Here is a 22142-nt window from a genome sequence, read left to right as displayed (position 1 = left end):
GCTCAGCTTTGAACAAGATTCCTGACAACACCTGCTATGGCCTTCACTACCATGACTTGTCCCCCCAAGACCATACATTTGAGGCCCACTTTCGTTATTTTTATTCTGACCTGGTCTCGATGGGTAAGGGCTGGATGCCCTTTGAAAGAAACGCGGTCCCTGCTTGGCTGAAGGCCTCTCCGAGGGAAGTCGGGAGGAAGGAGATGATCATAAAAAGATTTAAGCCAGCTTTTTAGTTTCCCGAGACCTACTATATGGTCTAAGTGCCCAATTGAGGAATGACAAGGTTGGAGTCAAATTTTACAACGCCGCTCAATTTGCACGACAGTTTGGCCTTCTCCAACTTATTCCACTTCCTCCTTATAAATCACTCAACACTAACTTCACACCGAGGCCTGACATCAATTTGAAACTCTTGGAGAAGGTGAAGAAGGATTCTGACAAGGCGTAGGCTGATTTCACTTTCAAGCCTTATACCGAATTCCCCGAGAAATCCGATGAATTTGTCACCTGGTGGAAAGGCTATATCAACCCTCTCTTGTCCAAGCCTGTGGGGAAGGTACTGAAAGACCTTGCTCTTCCACCCCCTCCTGAACCAAAGAATGGCAGTTCTAAGGCTAAGACGGCCTCAGCAACCTCCTCCAAAAGAAAGGGTAAGACTATATTCGCATCATTCTAATTTGTTCCCTTCTCTGATTTTATTTTCTGACAACTGTTTTCCATGCAGGCCTTGATGAAGAAGAAGATGAAGAGGTGGAACAGAAGCAAGCCACCAAGAAAGCCAAGAAACCCTCCATTCCAGCCCCAAAGGCCACCATCGAGAAACACCAACCTTCAAAGGTATCCTCTCTTTCTCAGGCCTTCATTTTGGTTGGCTTTGTAGGCCTTGCATTTAAATGTTCACTCTCCCCTCACGACAGTAGTTTCTTCACTTCTATCACCTTAAGACCTGCCCTTTTCTTTTCTGTTGCAAATTAAGCTTAACCCATTTGTTTTCACTGAATTAGGCCATTGGCAAGAGTAGCAGTAGCAAGGAAATGAAAGCTACCGTTGCCAAAACGAAGAAGCTGCAGGTAATTTCGTCACGAAAGGCACAAAGCACTACCGCTCTTGAGGGGACAGATTCTAGCACCCCTTTTATTCATGTAAGGAATTATCTTACTTAGCCCTCTCATCATGGCCATGGCTGATATTGATCCATCGTTGGTCTTGACAGGAACTCGACGAATCTAGTTCCTTCGATAAGCCTGAGGGTTCCAAGCCGGACTCCACGGCGTCTGGGGAGGTCAAGACTACCTCTTTCTCTCTGGGAACGCCGAAAGCACCGCCATCTATTGAGAAAAAATACATCCTTCTTAATCTCGATTATGAATCCTTTGATAAGTTTTTTCAGACCATGGAAGCACTGGTCAAGCCCACAGTTTCAGGAACCTCTGGCAGTGGGATCAGTCGTCAACCCCAGCATCATATACTCCCAAAGAGATCAACCAAGCCAAGGAGTTTTTGAAAGTAGCCCTAGGCCTAGGCATCGATTCTGCTTTCCACCAGGACCATTACTCCTCAGTTCGGAAATCGATGAATGTTCTGGTTAAATCCCAAGCCTTGGGAGGGAACGCTGAACCTGCCCTGCATTCTTTTCTTCGAGATCTCCCTAATTTAAAAAGGTCTTATGAAGCAGCCACAGAGAGACGTACCCTTGCCACCTCCAAGCTTGCCAAGATTGAAGACCTACAACAAGAACTGACACAGGGGTTCAGAGCGCAGGACCAGCTAAAAACAGAGATTGGAGAGGCCAAATCAAAGCGTAAAGACCTCCTTTCAACCATCCAGGCGTTAGAGCAGCAATTGAGCAAAACTTGGCAGCAATTGGCAGACCACGAACAGCAGGAGGCACTATTAGCCCAGAGGAGGCAGGAACTTCTTGAAGCTGCTCAAGGTCCTTTGGACGCTCTCTGGACCTTAATGGTTGAAAAGCCGACAGCCGAGGCCTCGAGGGATCAAGTAGAGGTGGTGATTAACGATGCTGTGATGGCCTGGGAGCACCTCAAGGCCAGCTTGGAAAGTGAGCTCTGAACTTCAAGGAGCATGTAATAATCCTAGCCATGCACTTCTTTGTCTTGTTTAGAATTGCCTAGCCTAAAACTTTCCTTATCAGGCTTGAGGCTTGTTTATTTGTTTATGTAGTGGCTTGCTTTCATCTAGGCCTCTTTGACTATGTTTGGCCTCTAAATCCCCTTTTCAGGCCTTTTGTTTGTTGCTTCATATGGCCTCAAAACTTAATCCCAGGCTTTTGGTTTTTCTGCACATGCGTTATGTTTTTTATGGTTGTTTTTCAATAAAATCCCCCATTTCCCACATTGTAGGATAATAATGTTTTAAAAACTTGCCATTAGTAGTATGCTTGTACACCTCACCATCCAAATCCATAAGGAGATAAACATTACCTCTAAAGACTTGACAGATTTGGTAAGCCCCCTCCCATGTTGGGGACCACTTCCCATATTTAGGGGTCTTTGCACCTAACGGCAACACCGTCTTCCAGACCAAATCCCCTTCCAAGAAGCTCTTTCTCCTTACTCTTTTGTCATAGGCCTTGGCCACCCGTTGTTTTTGGACTACCATATGATCAAAGGCCGCTAGCCTCACTTCATCTAGGTCCTCCAATTCCATGAGCATGGCCTGGTAATACTCTGCTGGAGTAAGGCCATTCTGGTAGGCCTACCTTGTCGACCAAACGGTGACCTCCATTGGCAACACTACGTCATGGCCATATACCAACATATAGGGAGTAACGTTAGTGGCTTCCTTCTTAGATGTCCAATAAGCCCACAAGGCCTCGGACAAAAATTCATGCCAAACCCTTGGATTCTCCTTAACCATCTTTTCTACAATCTCAATCAAGGTCTTGTTTGTGGACTCTGCTTGCCCGTTCCCTTGAGCATAATAAGGGGTGGAATGGGATAGGGAAATGTTGTACTGGCTGTAAAAGGCCTGAACCTCCCTCCCAAAGAAGACTAATCCCCTATCTACCACCAAGTGTTGGGGTATCCTGAATCTATGGACAATCCTCTCTCTTATGGCCTTGATTACATCCTGTTGGTTCATAGCCTTCAATGGAATGGCCTCAGCCCATTTAGAGAAGTAATCCATGGCCATTAAATAAAGATATGGTTTTTAGACGAAGGAGGGTGGATCATCCCGATTAAATCCATAGTCCAGCCCCTAAAAGGCCATGGCTTAATCACAGCCTGGAAGTTGGCAGCCAGCACGTGTTGAACCTAGCCATGGGCTTGGCAGGCCTGGCATCCTTTAGCATGTCGGATGCAATCCTCAAGGATCCTAGGCCAATAATACCCATATCTTCTAATTAACCACCTCATTTTGATACCTGATTGATGGGCACCGCAAACACCTTCGTGAACCTCGCCCATGACCCTCAAAGTTTCCACTCCATCAAGGCATTTAAGGAGTAAGTCGTCTTCTAGGCTCTTCTTGCATAGTTCATCTCCTACCAAAAGATAATTAACAGCCCTCCTCCTAGTTTTCTTCGTTACCTTGGTACGTGGATTTTTAACGAGTGAGATAATGGGATCACGCCAATCATTCTGCTGCTGCTCGTGTTCCCCTTGAGTACCCTCCACCACGGGCTCAAGAGGTTCTACCATAAATGCTGGCAGGCCTAAACCCTCCTCCAGACAGAGGGCAACAATCTTTTCTGGACCGTTACGGCCCTAAAAAAAGTGCCTGGAGAAAGCTTTAGGCCTGTTGAGGCCTGAGCTAAACTATTAGCCTCCTCGTTCATTCTCCTTGGTACGTGCCTCACTGTTACGTCATCAAAGTCTTGTATGAGCTGTATTGCAGCCATATAATAAGGTGTCAAATCCTCACTGTAACACTTGAACGTGCCCGCCAAGTGGTTTATTACAAGGCCTGAATCCCCTACAACCTCAACAGTTCCAACCCCCAATTCTCTCAAAATTTCAAGGCCCGTCACTACTGCCTCATACTCGGCCTGATTATTCGTACATTGGAAATCAAATTGGAAAGACAGTTTGGTTCTCAGGCCTTCTGGGGAAATTAGGATAATCCCACTGCCTGATACTTCTTGCATTTTAGATCCGTCAAAGAGCAACCTCCAAGGTTTTATAGATATTTCAAATGTGTCCAGGCCTGAGCTGACTTCATCACTGACCTCTAAACATGGGTGATCAGTCAGGAAATCTGCCAAGGCCTAGCCTTTTACTGCCCTTTAAAGGATATAATTAAAACTGAATTCCATTAAGGCCAAAGACCATTTGCCAATTCGGCCTCTTAAGATAGGCCAAGTTAGCAAGTACTTAACTAAGTTCATTTTACTCATGATCTAAACAGAAACGTGAAGCATGTAGTGCCTCAATTTTATTACTAAAAAGTACAAAGCAAGACACAAATTTTCAATCGAAGAATATTGCTTTCATAAGGAGTTAACAATCTACTTAGATAGTAAACCGCCTGCTCCATGCCTTGCTCATTGTCTTAGGCCAGCAAACTTCCAATCAAGTCTTCAGCCACAGAGATATATAACTTCAATGGCTTGTTCTTGATTGGCAGCATCAAGACCGGGGTCCGTGCTAAATATCCTTTGATTGCTTCAAAGGCCTCCTGATGACAGGCCTCCCAAACAAAGTCTTCCCGGTCTTTTATCTTCAGCAATGCGGAGAAAGCCTTGACTTTTCCTACGAAGTTCGAGATAAACCTCCTCAAATAGTTGAGGGAACCAAGGAGCTGCTGCAACTCCTTTTTCGTTGAGGGACGCTTTGCTTCCATCAAGGCCTTTGCCTTGTTCTTGTCGACCTCAATCCCCCATTGATGAACCAAAAATCCTAAGAAATTCCCCGCGGACACTCCAAAGGCACATTTCAAAGGATTCATCTTTAAATCGAACTCTCTCATTCTCTGAAAGGCCTTCCGGAGATGTTCCAAGTGTTCATCATAGGATTGAGACTTCACTACCACATCATCAATATAGACCTCCAAGAAACAGCCAATAAAGTCATGGAAGATGGCATTCATGGCCCTTTGATATGTAGCTCCTACATTTTTCAAGCCGAATACCATCACAATCCACTCAAATGTCCCCAAAGCACCCGGACATCTAAATGTTGTTTTGGCGGTATCGGCCTCATCGATGAAGATCTGGTTGTAACCCAAATGCCCATCCATAAAAGACAAGACCTTATGCTTTGCTACTTCATCTACCATCAAGACCGCTAGTGGCATTGGGTATTCATCCTTTGGTGAATCGAGGTTCAAGTTTCTAAAATCTAAGCAAACTCGAATCTTGCCATTCTTTTTGACTACCGGGACAATATTAGAAAGCCAAGTCATGTACCTTACCGTCCGAATGAAGCCAGCCTTGAGAAGCCTTTCGATCTCCTCCTTAACCTTGAGCTCCACCTCGCCCGACATCCGTCTTGGAGGCTGCTTGAACAGCATGAATCCTGGCTATATTGGCAGCTTGTGTTCAACCAAATCCCTTGGGAGTGCTGGCATTTCATCATAATCCCAAGTAAAACAACACTTGAATTCTGACAAGAGCTGAATGAACTTCTCTTTTATTTCACCAGGCAAGAGCTGGTTGATGTATACAGGCCTTAGATGCTCGGAATCCCCCAAGTTGACTTCTTCCAAAGGATCCTGAACATCGTCCTTCAAATCATCCATCTTGGTCGGTGCTGCGTCCAAATCCTCTAGCTATATCACATCGGGACCTTCTGCAAGGCCTTCATTTTCGTAGATGAACTTTGCTGCTCCAACTGACGACCCTTTATCCTCGTATAATCCTGACATCCTTTCCTCCATCAAGTACGAACTAAACATCGCAATCATGACCTGAAGGGCCATGTCTTTCTCTTGCTCAATCGGTTGTACTGACATTGGAAATGGCTTTAGTTGTGGGAGCGATCGGCCTGTGGTTTTTTGGCCTAACGAGCTCTTGGAAAAGCATCTTTAATTCCTCCATGGAGGCTTGTGGAGAGAGAAAGACTGTCTTGTGGCAGCCATATTTGTCCAGGCCCGCTACCTTCATTAGGCCAACGTCTGGATCGTACAGAATTGCTTCCGCATGGTTCGTAGAAGCGAGGAAAGGCCTACGATCTGCCCACACAACCTCTACCTCATCTTGATTCCAGAACATTATGCATTGATGAAGAGTTGAAGGAATTGTCATGCAAGCATGGATCCAATCTCTCCCCAACAGAACATTGTAAGACGCTCAAAAATCAATCACAAAGAAAGGAGTGGTGAGCGTCTTGGACCCAACTGTCAACTTCATGATCAAGATGCCTTGGCAAGCAGTGACGCCTCCAGTGAAGTTAGTCAAGCTTGCACTGGAAGCGATAAGGTCTTGATCGATCTTCCCCAACTTATCCATCAGAGACTTAGGGATTAGGTTAGCGGCTGAACAATTATCTACCAGCAAATGGTTGATAGGCACCCCCATCCAAACAGCTTGAGATATACAAAGGCTTAATATGGTTGGCAGCCTTTGAAGTTGGTTTCTCAAAAATTGCACAAGCGGCCTTTTCGGCCTGCTCCTTCTCAACCTTCTCCTTCAAGATGATCACCGACGAGACAGCTTCAACAAGCCTAGAAGATTGTCCCAAAATCTATGTTGTCTCCCCCACTTCTTCTACATCGCCTTCCATGACGGAAAGTTGGTCCTCCTTGGCCATGGTCTCCTCTGGCAGAATAAAAACCATGTTGTAAGGCTTTGAAAAGCCTTAAGCGAGCCTAAACTCCTTGGCCAAAGGATTCAGGCCTTTCTTGCCCCCTGAGGCTGACTCACTGCCCAAGCTTGGGACAGAAGTAATGGCCACCGGATCAGACCGTTGAAGGATTCTTACCTGGCGTGGAGGCTCGGTAGGAGCCTCTCCCACGACTCTCTCTTTGGGCCTGCGTTCCCTTCTAGGCTTGGAAACCTCATCTTCCTTCGAACAAGAAGGGCTCTGTTGCACAGGCATCCTTTCCTTGCCCTTTCTGCTCCTCATGAACTCTAATGCCTCGTGAAAGTCCACCTCCATGCTGTATTGCTTCAAAGGTTTCAGGTCTTCTAAAGGGTCATCCTTTGGCATATCCTCCAATCTTGTTTCCTCTTGAGCCCTCTTGGCGGCCTGCCTAAACCTTTGGTAATGCCGCTTTTGTGATTTGGATAAAGGCAGCCTCACTGCAGGGAATGTAGGATGTTCTACCCTGAACTACTCGTTTGGCGGAGTGTGTCTAGGCTTCACAGTCCTAGGCCTCCTCTCTCTGCAGAGGAAGAGGCCTCAAATTCATAATTGCGTCTTGTATCACTGGCTTGGCACGATTGGAGGCGAGAGAAAACAGATGGGCGTCTATGCGTTTCCTTCCTCTGATCAGGCCTAACTTCTAGATGCCTAACCATAATGTTCTTCAACTGCGGTCTGGTTGACTCAACAGTTTGTCCACACTCATTACAGACCAGAGAGCACCTTTGTTGGAAGAACTTCTTAATCTCTGATGCAGGCCTACTCCACCGCGATGGCCATTGCTCAGTCTTACTCATGCGACGAGGCCTTATGCCCTCCTCTTTAGAAGATTGATCTTCATAAACAAGCCTTCATGCTTGCCTAGATGGTTCTCCTAGGCTGATCTTAGGCCTTGGAGAACTCCTAGGCATGCCCCTCATATTGAAAGATACCATGTTGGTACTCAAGTCTGTCGAAAAATATGGATTTGCATCCACTCCCATGGCCTTCTTGTCATTGGATTCGAACTTGAACTCTCCACATTTGATCTTATCCTGAATATCATTTTGGAAGACCATGCAATTGTTGGTGGCGTGACTCCATGAGTTGTGATATTTGCAATATTCTTTGCCCTTCATTTCTTCCAGTGAAAGGAACTTATGGCCTAGATGAAGCTTTACAAGCTTGTCTACCATGAGCTGATCGAATATCACCTCAGCCTTGGTGATGTCGAGCGTGTAAACCCGATTTGACTTGCCCGACGATGTTGCAAGGTCTGCCTTCTCCAACCTGCCAGTTTTTAAGAAATAAGGCTTATTGTTGATCAGCTCCGCGACAGCTACTTCTGCTTCATATCCGGGTTCCATCGTGGCCACCTCATAGTTTGGGTCCCTATAATAGGTTCCCTTTGAGGCAGCCATACAGTCTTGCTCCTGCCTCAAGATTCGCTCATATCTTGCTGCCATGGTTGATAACTCGAAGAGATCCCTGAACTCTGCCTCGTAGAACTTCTTTTTCAACTCGAAGCTCAGGCCATTTAACGCCAAACGCACATACTCCCTTTCAGGCAAGGAGACCTTGCACTTAAATCTAGCCTTCTTGAACCTGGCTAGATAAGTCTCCACTCCTTTGTCTTGCAGCTGACAAAGGCCTAAAAGGTCTACCATCGTGACCTCTGGCTCCACCCTATAGAACTGTTGATGGAAGGTCTCTTCCATTTGACGCTAGGTTTGAATGGAGTTGGGAGGCAAATTAATGTACCAGGTAAAGGCAGTGGCAGTCAAGGAGTTTGGAAATAGCCTTTAACTTCCACTCATCCCGAGTCCTTACCTCTCCACATTGGACTTGGAATTGAGCCACGTGCTCCACGGTTGATTCTTTGGCTTCCTCACCAGAAAAGGTATGGAATTCAAGTACTCGGAAGCCTTTCGGGAACTACAATCGATCGACCTTGTCCGAGTGGGGTTTAGTGTACATAGGCCTTCCTATGGACCTAAATTATGGTCCCAGTTGCTCCTGAAGTATCGCTATGATCTAGTCTCTGCCGGGGACCTGCTCCAAGGGAGGCGGCCTTGCTTGCTCTAGGGGTGGCGGCCTGACCTGCCCTATGTTGGCTGGCTGTTGTAGGCCTTGCCATGCCCCTTGAGCATCTTGCTGCATGAACCCCATGTTGGCTACCACGTTGGGATTATGGCCTCCCATCGAAGGAGGCCCTCCGCCCTGGTTTCAAAAAGGAGGTCTTGGAATGGTGTTTCCTCCTAGCATGAAATGTCTCTTTAAATTCTCAACAGGTCTTGGCGGGATTGGCCTATTGGGTCTTAAGCCTGATGGTGCATTCCACCGTAAGCCGAGCCTCCAGCAGAACTAGAGGCCTGGAATCCAAGTGGTTGTGGTGACGCGTAGCCCTTGAGGGGCGGGCGTTCAAAGAAACTGTTAAACACCCCAAAATGAGGCATCACAAGTGTTTATGGAGGAAGGTCAGGGAGGCCTTTCCACATCCTTTCCTCCTTCATCATTGCCACCAGGTCACCCATGGTTATAAACATTGCATTCACGTTGGTTGTGAGTGATCCCATGGAGGCTTCTAGGTGCAAGTTTGAATCTCAAATTTCCATCATTACTGAACCAAGAGATTGGGAAATCTCCTGCGACATCTCACGGTTGGTTTCAAGCACATAATTTCGCACACTGCCCATAGACTTGTTCAAGTCTTGGACACTAAGGAGAGGCTGCTCATGGCCTCTGCCGGGTTCTTCATGAGTTGCTTATTGAAGGCTTGGATCTTCCAGAGGATCGGAGGATGAAACGTTTTTTTGAGTTTTTTTCTTCACCATGATCACCCTGTAACGATGAGATGTCCCACCGGGCGTGCCAAAATGTTTTTCACAAAAAGTGTCAAACCAATTGACTTGGAATTGTGGGCGTGCCAGGACAGGATTGTTGTTCGAGTTGTTTTTAAGGCCTTCGTGCCTCAAAATCTGACTCCTTTCGAGTGACTGTGCTTGGCCCAAAGGGTAAGGCCTCGTGATGGTTCATTGGTTGCCTTTGCGAGCTAAAGACTCAAAATTTTCCTACTGTTGCTAGAAAAATGGAAAGAAAGATGAAACGAGGCTAAACTTGGATCAAACGAACTCCATTAACAGTTTAACGAAGCTTGGATACAAAGATTATGATAAAAACTTAAACTACTATGAAGTAGGTACAACCAAAGTTTGACAAAAATGGAAAGTAGTTGCATAAGCTTTGAGCTCTTGAGGTCGTGGACCATTCATAAGGCCTTCAAAACTGTAATTTATGGGCAGGGGCTACAGGCCTTCAGCTATTTCAAATGTTTCAATACATGGCTGCCATGTGGCCCTTTTGAGCTACTTCAAAATGCTCCAATGAGAGGCTACTCCCTGACCAAAACGTGCTCTTCACTCCAAGAAAAAGGCCAAGGCCTGAAAAATCCTTCTTTCTTGCATAAAACTTTGCAAAAGGGCAAAAGGAATTTCGGTTCTTTAAGCATCCAGGCCTTTTGAGCTGCTTTAACACTCGAGCTACTACTTGAATGAACATCCTCCGGGCCCACCAATGATGAAGACCGAGACCTCTCCAAGCCTACCCACCATCATATTGGTCCTTGCACCTCTTGTGGGCCCTCTAAATCCTCTAAGTTTGATTTCTTATGGAAGAAGAATTAAGAAACAAAGGATCAACCAGACCTGGATGAGCTGCTTGTGAGCAGCTTGCTTAGGTCTGCATGTACGCCACCTGTCTTTGGCCTTGCTTCAAGCTGAAGCATGGTGGCCACTCAGACCTTGAGCTGTTTGTGAGCAGCTTGTCCAGACTTTACCCAACAAGAACATTCTAGGCTTTTGAGCTACCTGTGAGTAGCTTAAGGCCTTTTCCTGCCAATTTTAAAGGCCATATGTGACGTTTTTAAGGAAGTAGGCCCATCTATCAATTGGGCCTGAACTTGAGGTGAATCATGGGCCTTCATCCTCTTTGTAAGCCTTGTGAGCCCAATCTCAGAAAGAAAACTTGGGCTTTATTTGATTTGGACCTATTTGGAAGGCCTTATTACTTCCTAAGAACTGGCCTAGGCCTAGATAAAAACTCCCAGATCTGATGTACCAACCCACGTTTTTGGCCTGTCTTGGGTTTGGGCTTGTGATAGTTTAATTTGTTCCAAGCCTATGCAAAACTTCAATTCGGTCAATGGCTTTCAAACCGGCCTCATTTCGTGGGCAACTGGTTATAAGGCTTTTCAAGGCCTCCTTTTAACCCATAAATTCATTTTCTGATTTTTGGCAAAAATGGGTGTAAACAAAAACATAAATTATTATTCTCAGTAAAAATATCAGATTCATAAATTAAGAGGATAGATCCCAGAAATCAAAAGAAGATGGCTCTGCCCAGATTTCGAAACATGTGTATCAGTCCATATTCCGAAAATCATAACTAATTCTGTGTTGATCGGTTTTGCATGTTCTTGGTATCAAAATCTTCGTCTTTAAACGTACTTTAAAAGTTATGAAGACTTCAAAAATTGAATCATTGTAGAAGGGTTCTCAAAATACGAATTTCTCAGAGGGTAATAATCTGTTTCCAGAAATTGGAGTTGTTTCTCTTAATCTTTTTATGTTAATCAACTCCTAACACCTTAAAACCTTACACATCTGTTAAGAATATGATAATAGGAGTCCAAAATCAGAGGTTTATAGCTTTCTAATCAAAATTATTCACATGAAGTTTCACGGCAGTCAAAGCCCCCAACACGTGAGAGGGATCAGTAATGCAACGTCTTATCATGGATAAGTGAAATACATCATGAACGTTTGCGAATTCTAAGGTCAATGCTAAACGATAAGCAACTGGCCCAATTCACTATACGATCGCAAAAGACTCACACAACGTGGACTGAACTTTCTTTTCTTTCCAAATCTTAGAACTTCTTTCATAGGTGAAATCTTCAAGAAAAACACGTTCTATCTTCTAAACATTCAAACATGGAATAAAAATAAATAATGGTTAACTTAAGAATTCTGTACAAAACGATGTGCTACTTTCCAACCCATCTAAGAATTCTGTACAAAATATATTAGGCTCATATATATATATATATATATATATATATATATATATATATATATATATATGGCATTGATGTATGAGTATTGAACAACTTTTCTAGAATTTAAATAAAGGACGTGTGAGTGTACGAAGAGTATATATGTGGAATGGTAAGAATGAGAAGAGTTTGTCGGGCATTATCTTACGATGCGAGACTAGCCTTAAAAGAATCCCTTTATTATACTCCATATTGCAAGTCTATATATGTCAACCATAATACATGCATGTACTCTCTACTTTGTCTAAATTCTAGTTTCTATGTTGCTAGTGCAAATCTTCATTGTAGTCTTGTGTTGTGAAAAATATTATGCTGGTGTTGTTTTTTAAACACGATAATATTGTAGGAGCATGAAAAATAAATGCCACTGCTAGCTCATTTATTTTTTAAAGAAAAGAAATTAGCAAATCCATTTGGCATCATCCATCTTATGACTAATTTGCTTAATTATAAGACATTGGAAGACAAAATGCGACAGTTTTATTCAATAAGAAAATAACCAAATTAGCCTAACTAAACAAAGCTAACGATGACCCTACGAGGGTTGATTCCACTAGCTAGGAGTTTTGATCCCACCTAGAAGTGCGAGATCGATTTTCGGGGGTAAAGAATCAGTTTAAAGGTGAAAATCCATGGGTACCCTTATAAACGTGTCTAGTGATATCCTTTCTATGGGTGTTGATTCTTTGCGATCGACTCTTAGTGGAGTAGTAGTAGCTCGTTTGGGTTTTGGGATACCTCCTTTGTGAAAAAAACAAGTAAACGTGCCCTTGATCCAATTAAAAATCACCTCTAATATATCCAGCCCAACACAAAGTACTAGTACAAGACAAATCTACATTAAACACGTGTCCAAATATCTCACCCCGTGGTCCCACAACACGGTGTTAAATTGCATCGCCGCTGCCGCTCCTCCTCCTCCCTCTCCACCTTCACTCGCCGGAACACCACAGAACACTCCGGCAACTCCCCGAGATCACTAAATAGCGACTCGTCCTCCTCCCTCATTGACAGTATCACCGTCCCATCGGTGGTGGAAGCCGCGGCCCTACCGCAGTCCAAACTCGGCATCTCAATAATGGCACAGGCCGTCGTTTCCAGCTCTGAAAACCACTTGAACTCGCACGGGTTTAATAGGGATTCCTCCCCCAGATGGTCGTATATTTCATCGGGATCGATTTGTTTCGGATTTTCTAAAACTGCTGGTTTTTTGTCATCATCAGAATTTGATACTTCTACAGATGTAGCTTCACTGGGAGTGGAGACGGCGGTGGCCATGGCCGTGGATTTTTTGGACGGTGGCGTATGGTGATTGTGCTCGGAAGAGTACGTGATCAATAGCATAGTGGGGTCCACATGGCTTCTCTCCACTTGTTTTCTGGCTGGGCAACCCTTGGAGCTACTGCACCTATAATATCCCCTGCCAAAAGCATACGGTTTGGTTAAACTTCGATTTGCAATTAGATTGTGCCCTGCATTACATTTAGGGTTTCACACATATCTTTTGCGAATAGCTTGAGACTCAGTTCGATAAAAGCTCGTTAGATCTCGGTTCATTGGTTTTAATAACCAAACTCGAACTAGAATTTTAAGCTCATTCCAAACAGGAGCTGAGCAAACAGGAGCTGAGCATGCAAGGTTACCGAAGATCAGTTCGGGCATACTGGCGAACACGAAAGTATATTTATATTTATACAATCTTTTTGGAAGCCTGCGTTTGAAATAGTTTACATTTGTTTCACTTGATCTCGAGCCCATGCACCTAATTAAAATTTTAAACCAGTTGAGCTTGAAGACAATTCACACCTCGATCAACTTGACTCAGTTTATTTGGGGTCTTTAATTACATTCGAATAGGACTAGGGGTTACCTCGGGTAAGGTGAGCCTTTGATGGGCTTCTGGCCGTACTTCCTCCAAGACCAAGAATCAGACGGCGGAGAATTGTCGGGCTTGGACCGCGACCCTTCAACATCTTTGATTGGCACTGAGACCACTCTTTTTTGTACACCGCGTTTGCTGAATAAAATTGCAGTTTTTAGTACGTTATATAGTGTTAAAAACCAAAAGACCTCATGAAATTAATTAAATAAACTACAAAAGGAAAGGAGTAAAATTTAAGGGCATATATAGAATACTTTGAACACTTAGGCTCCGTTTGATTTGCATATCTTGTTGAATTATTTGTTTATTTTGGGTTTGGTTCCAGATGTAATTGCATTCAGACAGAAATTCATAATACGAAAGTTAGACGAGATGCTTGAAGCAAATTGGCTCATAATGAGTTCTATTCCTGTTTGGTTGGACGTAGGATAATTAAAGAAGAATAAAGAGTGAGGCTCATCATGTCAATTATAATTTTAGGCAAAATAAACCAAATCAGATTAATTGGGTTGTAATAATTGCCATATGCCCAATATGATTGAGTATGTTGGTAACAATTTTACATTTAGGATTACCATCAAATAATGCCCTAATAAAACCACAGTCTTTCATGACAATAATGCTATGACAATTACATAAACTACCAAATTTTAGTATAATCGCACATGACACCAAATACGAATCAAACGCATGCACTATAAAGAGACCAAAAGAAGAATTTTAATCAGTATTATAGGAGAAATGATTCATACATCTTGAAAATTGATTTTCGCACTCTAAAATTTACAATCTGATCAATCTCCAAAAGTGAAGTGCAAAAAATCCTCTGAATATGGGAACACCACACTTTTGTAGTGTAGATAGTAAATTTTGGAAATCACTGTCCTACATCTTTCTGTCCCTTTTCCTTGGATATGAAAGGTTATAAGGATGTAATTAAATGAATTACGTCAAACTGAAACTATAGTACGTAAGCCCATAATCATAGTAAGCCCAACTAATTGCCGCACCAAGGAGACAGTGTATGAAGAACTCACACTCAGGGTAAGAAAAGGTGAGGTGATACATATGACAATATACAAATGTAGTTACCATAGATTACCCATTTCAATCATGTGCCGATATCGATCCACTAGAAAAAAATGGCTTAAAATGTCTATTGCTGCTTCTCTGGGTTGGCACACACAATTTTGATTACTAACCTTCGTTTAGGGAAGGAGGTAGAAGTCATCTTGCCGTCGGTAAACACACCGTAAAGGGGTGAATCACCGCTGTTTTCCGGGTAATTTTCAGGGTCTTCTTGATGATCATTTACAAATGGGTTGTTGATAAACCTGCCGTCCATAGATTCACAGTTTTTGAGACGGAGCAATCTCATGAATTTTGGATAACTAGATATGTTGATGATGATAGTGATTTTATGGAAACTTAATAAAAGGATGCAGGCGGAGAGAGAGAGAGAGAGAGAGAGAGAGAGAGAGAGAGAGAGAGAGATTGGCTTGGGCCTTAGAAAATGTGTCCTAACGTTGACAGATGGGCAATAGTATAGTTTATAGAGAACGTGTAAGAAAATGTGTACATAATCCAATGTGAAGGCGACCATTTAATTAATGTTGATTTTGATTTGATTAGCCAAAAATGATTTAAGCAATTATTGTCAATGCTCATGGCCAATGGGGCGTTCTTCCTTGTCAAGTTCCTATTTTGCCCTTGTTATGTCATGTCTTCTTCCGTTTTGCTAGAATATTTGGCATGAGTTTGAACTAGGTTAACTTGTTTTTTAAAGTGATTTATTTTCATCGTTGGTGAATTTCTTTTTAATTTTGATTGATATCTTTGACTTATCTTCATCTCAACGAATAAAATTAGAGAATTAATGAACTAAAGAGTAGAGACCGAACTTGAAGAATTAACTTAAAAAATAAAGTAAACAAAAAAAATTCTATCTATTTTGGTGTATTTTTTTTTTTATCTTTAGTTAATATTTTTAAGCTTTGGATCATAGAATTTTAATTTTTTAGATTTCTATCATCAAGTCAATTTAGAAAAGCAAAAGAAAATCAATCTAAAATTAACACAAGTACCTCAGAACAAATAAAAACAATTCGATTAATATCTATATTTCCAATCTCGATTTGTTAGTTTTTTTTTTCTTTTTGGTTTTATACCATCAACGGGGAACAAATGAAACTTCACTCCTAGCGATACGATTTTAATCCCAACTTTCCAACCCAAGAGCTTCCCAATCCAAGAGTCACGTTGGATAAGGAACCATTATACTCACTCGGCAAACTCCTTAGGTGAGGTGGAATCATGATATATCTTGATTGAAGAGAAGCCAAAATAAAGGAAATAATTATTCATCGACAAATTAAGGAGAAAATTTCAAGGCATAAGATAAGTCACATGAAGTTTTTGAGTACACCAAACAATATTAAATGCATTATTCTTTAATTAACAAGATCAATGTGGTAACTAGGTTTGTCTAATACGATCGAAGACTAGTAGTTGTAGTAATTAGCTTCGTAGAGGATTCGATGGCACCCCTAGAGAAAAGGAAACGAAGAGTCAGAGGTTGGGGAAAAAATTAAGTGAAGCTAGCTAATTAATTAAAGTGACGTTTAATTAAACTCGTGAACTACTGTTTATATATTAATACAATATACATTAATTGCCGAGTCTTCATCGATCGCTCAAATATATCAAACGGTAACATAATATGCTATGATCAACACAGCGTGGAAAAGTCAAAGCACGAGCTAGCCTGAACCCCCTAACGAGTTTTTATTTTTTAATTTTTTTTATGGGGCCTTATATATTTCTATAACCAAGTTTTCCAAATAAACTCGGAATGATTTAGAAACTAATACATATTGTCTTAATTATTCATATTTCAATCAGATCGAGTTTGCAGAAGGAATTTTAGGAGCATATAATCCTAAAAGCAGTATAAAAGCAGGATCTGTTTTTGCTTGAAAGCATTATGTATATTATGCTCTACAAATACTTCTTCTTTTTTTCTTTTTTGGCCTTTTGGTTTTGGGCACCTCACCAACTAAGGGTGAGAATTTTCGACACGACAAGAGAATACGACACGAACATAACACGAAATTAGCGGATTAGGGTCAGTTATTTTTGACACGAAACACGAATTTGACATGACACAATAATACGAAAAGCTAAATAGGTCGGGTTAGGGTTAAGAGAATTCTGACACGAACACGTGATGATACTACACGAACACGACACGAAGTTAGCTGGTTAGAGTCAGCTATTCCAGACACGAAACACGGATATGACACGACACGATAACACGAAAAGTTAAACAAGTCGGATTAGGACTGAGAGAATTTTGATATGAATACGAGATGACACAACACAATACCCACTCCTATCACCAACAGTGGTTACTCCAACATGTTTGCAAAGGAGCTAGAAATTGATTCGGATTAAAAAGGAAGGCGCCATGCATGATTCGAACCCCCATAACCCCAAAATCAACGACTCCTACAGCTAAACAAGGTGGTGTGTGTACACACACTCAGTCCACTTCTTATAATGGCACTCTTGCCGTATTACAGTAAGGGCGTCCCCTTTTCTCCCATTTTCTAATCAAATTTTGATGATCCGATCTGCTCAATATGTTCAGAACATGATTTTAAGGCTACCCGCTAGAAATCAACACAAAAAAAAATCGGGAATGGCTTGATTTGAGCAGTTTTTATTTGAACCGTTCGATAAAATACAAACAAAAACTGCTCCGATCAAACCCTTTCCAGTCTCTTTTTTATTTGTTGATTTCTCGCGAGTACCCTTAAAATCACGTTCTGAACACATTGAACGGCTCAGATCATTACAAATTGGTCGGGAAAGGGGCATCCTTACCATAATACGGTAAGAGTGCCCTTGTAAGAAGATTTGTGTGTGTGTCTATATATATATATATATATATATATATATATATATATATATATATATATATATATATATATATATATATATATATATGCGGACCTTACCATAATACGGTAAGAGTATCCCTTCCAAGAGGAAAGGGGCATCTCTTCAGGTAAAACCTTAAAATAAGGACCTTATATGCGGACCTCCCCATTTCTCGCTTTTCCTGATCTGATTTCGATGATCCGAGCCGCTCAATATGATCAGAACGTGATTTTAAGGGTACCCGCGAGAAATTGTCAAAAAAAATGACCAGAAAGGGCTTGATTTGAGCAGTTTTTTTTTAACCGTTTACTAAAAAACTATTTCGAGCTGTTTGGATGAAGCCCTTTCCGATCATTTTTTTTGATGATTTTTCGCGAGGACCCTTAAAATTACGTTCTAATCACATTAAGCGGCTCGGATCATCGAAATCCGATCGGGATCAATGAGGTCCTTATAAGGACGTCCTTATAAGAAGGGAACTCATATATATATATATATATACAGTAAGCTTCTAATGCGGACCTCCGCATCCAAGCAAAGTGCGGACCACCCCATTTCTCCCCTTTTCCGATTGAATTTTAATGATCCGAGCCGTTCAATGTGTTCAGAACATGATTTTAAGGGTAGCCGCGAGAAATCGGCAAAAAAATGATCGGTAAGGGCTTAATTTGAGCAGTTTTTATTTGAACCGTTCAATAAAAAATAAACAAAAACTACTCGGACGAAGCCCTTCCCGATTTTTTTTTTTTTGCTGATTTCTCGCGGGTACCCTTAAAATCACGTTCTGAACACATTGAGCAAATTGGATCATCGAAATTTGATCGGAAAAATGGAGGTCCGCACTTTGCTTGAATGCGGAGGTCCGCATTAAAAGCTTACTATATATATATATATGTATATATATATCCCAACTCGATCGGCATTTAATTTTATGGTGCATGCATTCATTGGTTTGTGTTGAAACTGAGGACCACAAACAAAATCCTGCATTAATTTATAACCAAACAATAACTACTATCAAACGACTGTTCCCATGCAATCAAACCAAAAAAGACTAGAGGAACTCGATAGGGACCCTAGCAGTACTACATGGGTGTGTTTTGCGCAATCAATGGTCCTGATTCAAAACATATACTTTTAGCAAATTTAGACCATTAAAAATACTTTTGGACAGCTCAAATCGCGCACATGATATCCTATAGTGCAGGAGTGCACTACAGGGTACATATATATCATCCTGCACCACAGGGTACGTACTATATGTGTATAATGTGTACCCATTCCTGGGCATAACCTTAAACAAAAGTATTATAGTCCAATTGAAATGCCTTCTTTAATTTTTGAGACAATATAAATTAGCTAGATTCATACAGCTTGACATGGTCTTTTGCTTTTGAATGAAGGAGAAAGCGTATAATAATAGTATTACGCTAGCTAGCTAGGGATGAATGAACTCATCGATTTCTACCTCAGTTCCACCCTTCATTTAGGGGTACCCATCCTTCCCCACCTTCCGTTCAAATTAAGCAATTAATTAGTTAGTTTAACTATACTAAAAGAAAAAGTCAGAGGAATTGTACCGTTTAACATTTTTGTTAATTTATTAGAATTCGGATTCGGATTTGGATATATATTGGTAATGGTCTTGTTGCTTGTTACGACAAATCAGGAATGACGAAAACATAATATAGAAAATAGAGCGACCACAAAACGAATAATTATGCGATCTGGCTTAAAGCTTGCTGTCTACGTATGAATATCGACAAGGGAAACTCACTATGATACAGGATAATAGAATGAACCAAAAGTTAGCCAAAAACCAGCTCCAAGCCCTCCAACAAAATATTGAGGCCTAGCTTGGGAGTTTCTTGCCAGAGTAACCAGGCTTATCGATCAGGTACTCTCGCTCTTAGGTTTCCAAGATACTAGTGTCTGCAAAAATACCCCCTATTGGCCTATTCTATATTACACAATTTTTTGGGCCCTCATTTCAGCGAAATTTTGGGGATCCGAGGTGTCGCCTTTGCTCAAGGCCGGCATTGGGCATACTTTTAAAAACTACGGCAATGGAGTACATTATATAAATCTTACTTTAATTTGAATCCTTGGTGTTTAAGTTTAGTCTGACGACAATGACAATTGCAAAAACTATTTAAAAGATTACAATCATAGGTCCCCTCCTAAATAAAATTGCTGGATCTGCCATGTAGGAAGAAGAAGAGTTAATAGTTGGAAGAAGATGGTCGTGATCATAAGCATAATCCAAGTTGAATTCAAAGCACTACTCACAACACTGTCCATATTAATGATGGTACAATAGTTTGGTTCACAAACATGCCCATCAGACGAAACACTTTAAGTAAAATCACATTTTAATCAAATCAAGCGAGAAAAATATAAATAAATGGATTTTTGACACCTCGGGTGTCTATACCAGCTTACATGCATATCGACTAATCTCTGGAGACAATTACGGATCCAGGAATTTATGAAGAGGGGGCACTCATTCTAGCTATTTTATCAAGCGTTTGAGTTGAGTTCATTCAAAAGCCGTAACATATTCACATTAGAATGCAAAATCATATGTTAAAAAAAATGAGGAACAATTCTACTCATTGGCCAGAAATTTAATTTATCCAAATAAAACTAAAAGGTGTTAAGTCTAACTTTAATTTCCATACAATCAACAACCTAATTTTGGAAATAAAAACCATGAAATGAAGAAACACAACAACCACCATCGAAATTAAAACTCAGAAGCCCTACATTTCAAGAAAATAAGTTGTTAGAGAGGGAGAGAGGAACATAAATAAGAGGAGTTGACATTACTTCTTGTTGAGATTTGTAAGAAGCACTGGAGAAATTACCCAAGGATTGAGAATGACTCGAAGTAATTAAGTAATAATATAATTTGTTGAGGGTGTGAAGTAAAATAATTAGGAGGGGCACGTGATCCCACTGGCCTCTCTTTAGATCCGCCCCTACTTAAGGGCCCAATCCCACCGTTCACTAACGGAGAAGTATATATAAATAGCTAGTACAAGTGAATACAAACAGTACTGTTAATCGTTATGTTTGTTAATTAATTATCAACCATTCTAGGCGAAAGTACATAAACACCCCATCAACTATCACTTTTTCTCATGGAGACCCCATCACGTTTAAAAGCGCCCATACAGACCCCCTCAACAACTGAAAACGAAAAAAATGCTAACTTCGTTAACGGAATAGAGAAAATGACTAAGATAACCTTTTTTATAAGGCAAAAGTACATAAACACCCCATCAACTATCACTTTGTTCCATGGAGACCCCCTAACATTTATATTATACCCTTATTCTATCAGTCATTCTAATCATTTTTTTCATTTTATACAATTTCTTTTTTCCTTACATCAATTGATCATTTAAAGAGAACCATCTGTATGTAACAATAAAAAATAGCACGAAAACCGTGGCGTGACGGCAGCAGGTGCCGCGGTGGTTCTTTTGCTGATAAGAAATGAGAAGGGAAGAAGACGAGAGAAAGGAGAGAGGTGTAGGAGAAGAGAAGTCGAGGAGAATGGTGGTGGTAGTCGACGGCAGTTGCTACGTTGTTTTTTCCATCTCTATTTTTTTAACTTTTCTTTAGAGAGAGTGTGTATGTATTGGAAGAGAGAGAAAAAAAGGTCATTGGAACCAGTGGTTAGTCGGTTTCGGTATAGAGAGAGAATAGCTTAGACGGAGAGGGAGAGATTACCTGTGATTGAGATGTGGGAGGAGAATACAGTCCTTTTAAGTTTTAATCTAGCCATTAATTTTAATGGTTGAGATGGAGTGTTTTTTTTTAAAAAAAAATTGTGTGGGTTGAACCGACCCCTTCATATATATATATATGAACCAAAGTTTCAGATTTGTTTGCTGATTTTGGGTTTTTATTGGAGGCTGTTTGTAAAGGGAAGAAAGAGAAGGGTTAGAGGGGGTGTATGTATGTAATGCAACAAAGATATTTTTGTCTGATTTATGAATGATGGGGTTCATCATAAACAGTTTAGAGACGGAATGGTGTCACTTGGGTAACGGAGATTAGTTGAGGGGATCTGTATGGGCACTTTTAAATATGAGGGGGTCTTCGTGAGAAAAATTGATAGTTGACGAGGTGTTTATGTACTTTCGCCACCATTCTATTTATAAATAGCGTGCAGTAAACAAGCGAGTTTAAAAACTATGCCGTTAATTCACACACAAATTTTGCGCCAAAAAAAAAACACAAAATTTAGCTGCATCTCTATCTTGGTTAGAGAAAAAAGATGGGTTGTAGACCCTCATCCTCAATATTGTCACACCCCAAAATGAGAAGTGATCGGCCGTGAACCATGAGGCTAACCCATGAAACACGCAGCCTAAATAAATGAAAGTAATCGAAAATCAAATGATCATTTTTTGTTATTAATCAAATCTAAAGCCAAATATGTCTCAAT

The 22142-nt window shown here is 41.2% G+C and overlaps 2 protein-coding genes across 2 annotated transcripts; both read right to left on the bottom strand.

Moving 5' to 3' along the window:
• Positions 1–2319: 2319 nt before the first annotated feature.
• LOC131317334 (uncharacterized) lies at positions 2320–3150 on the bottom strand. The gene is made up of 2 exons (XM_058346892.1): positions 2776–3150; positions 2320–2679 (listed from the first exon to the last, which is right to left on the bottom strand). Exons 1-2 carry the CDS (start codon positions 3148–3150, stop codon positions 2320–2322), a joined length of 735 nt encoding a protein of 244 aa, XP_058202875.1.
• Positions 3151–12611: 9461 nt separating this feature from the next.
• Positions 12612–15223, bottom strand: LOC131315842 (probable WRKY transcription factor 65). The gene is made up of 3 exons (XM_058345053.1): positions 14944–15223; positions 13730–13876; positions 12612–13279 (listed from the first exon to the last, which is right to left on the bottom strand). Exons 1-3 carry the CDS (start codon positions 15117–15119, stop codon positions 12721–12723), a joined length of 882 nt encoding a protein of 293 aa, XP_058201036.1. The 5' UTR covers positions 15120–15223; the 3' UTR covers positions 12612–12720.
• Between the last annotated feature and the right edge of the window lie 6919 nt (positions 15224–22142).

Source organism: Rhododendron vialii, chromosome 2a (genome assembly GCF_030253575.1).
Source record: "Rhododendron vialii isolate Sample 1 chromosome 2a, ASM3025357v1".
NCBI classification, from domain to species: Eukaryota; Viridiplantae; Streptophyta; class Magnoliopsida; order Ericales; family Ericaceae; genus Rhododendron; species Rhododendron vialii.
This window is presented reverse-complemented; position numbering and strand designations above follow the sequence as displayed.

What these genes read in the sequence shown, in the direction of transcription:
- LOC131317334 (XM_058346892.1), bottom strand. Translation starts at nt 3,150, where the DNA reads ATGGATTACTTCTCTAAATGGGCTGAGGCCATTCCATTGAAGGCTATG. An exon ending in ACGTTACTCCCTATATGTTG is followed by an intron (nt 2,680 to 2,775) that starts GTATATGGCCAT and finishes GAGTATTACCAG; the next exon opens with GCCATGCTCATGGAATTGGA.
- LOC131315842 (XM_058345053.1), bottom strand. Translation starts at nt 15,119, where the DNA reads ATGAGATTGCTCCGTCTCAAAAACTGTGAATCTATGGACGGCAGGTTT. An exon ending in ACCTCCTTCCCTAAACGAAG is followed by an intron (nt 13,877 to 14,943) that starts GTTAGTAATCAA and finishes AATTTTATTCAG; the next exon opens with CAAACGCGGTGTACAAAAAA. An exon ending in AAAGGCTCACCTTACCCGAG is followed by an intron (nt 13,280 to 13,729) that starts GTAACCCCTAGT and finishes TGCTTTTGGCAG; the next exon opens with GGGATATTATAGGTGCAGTA.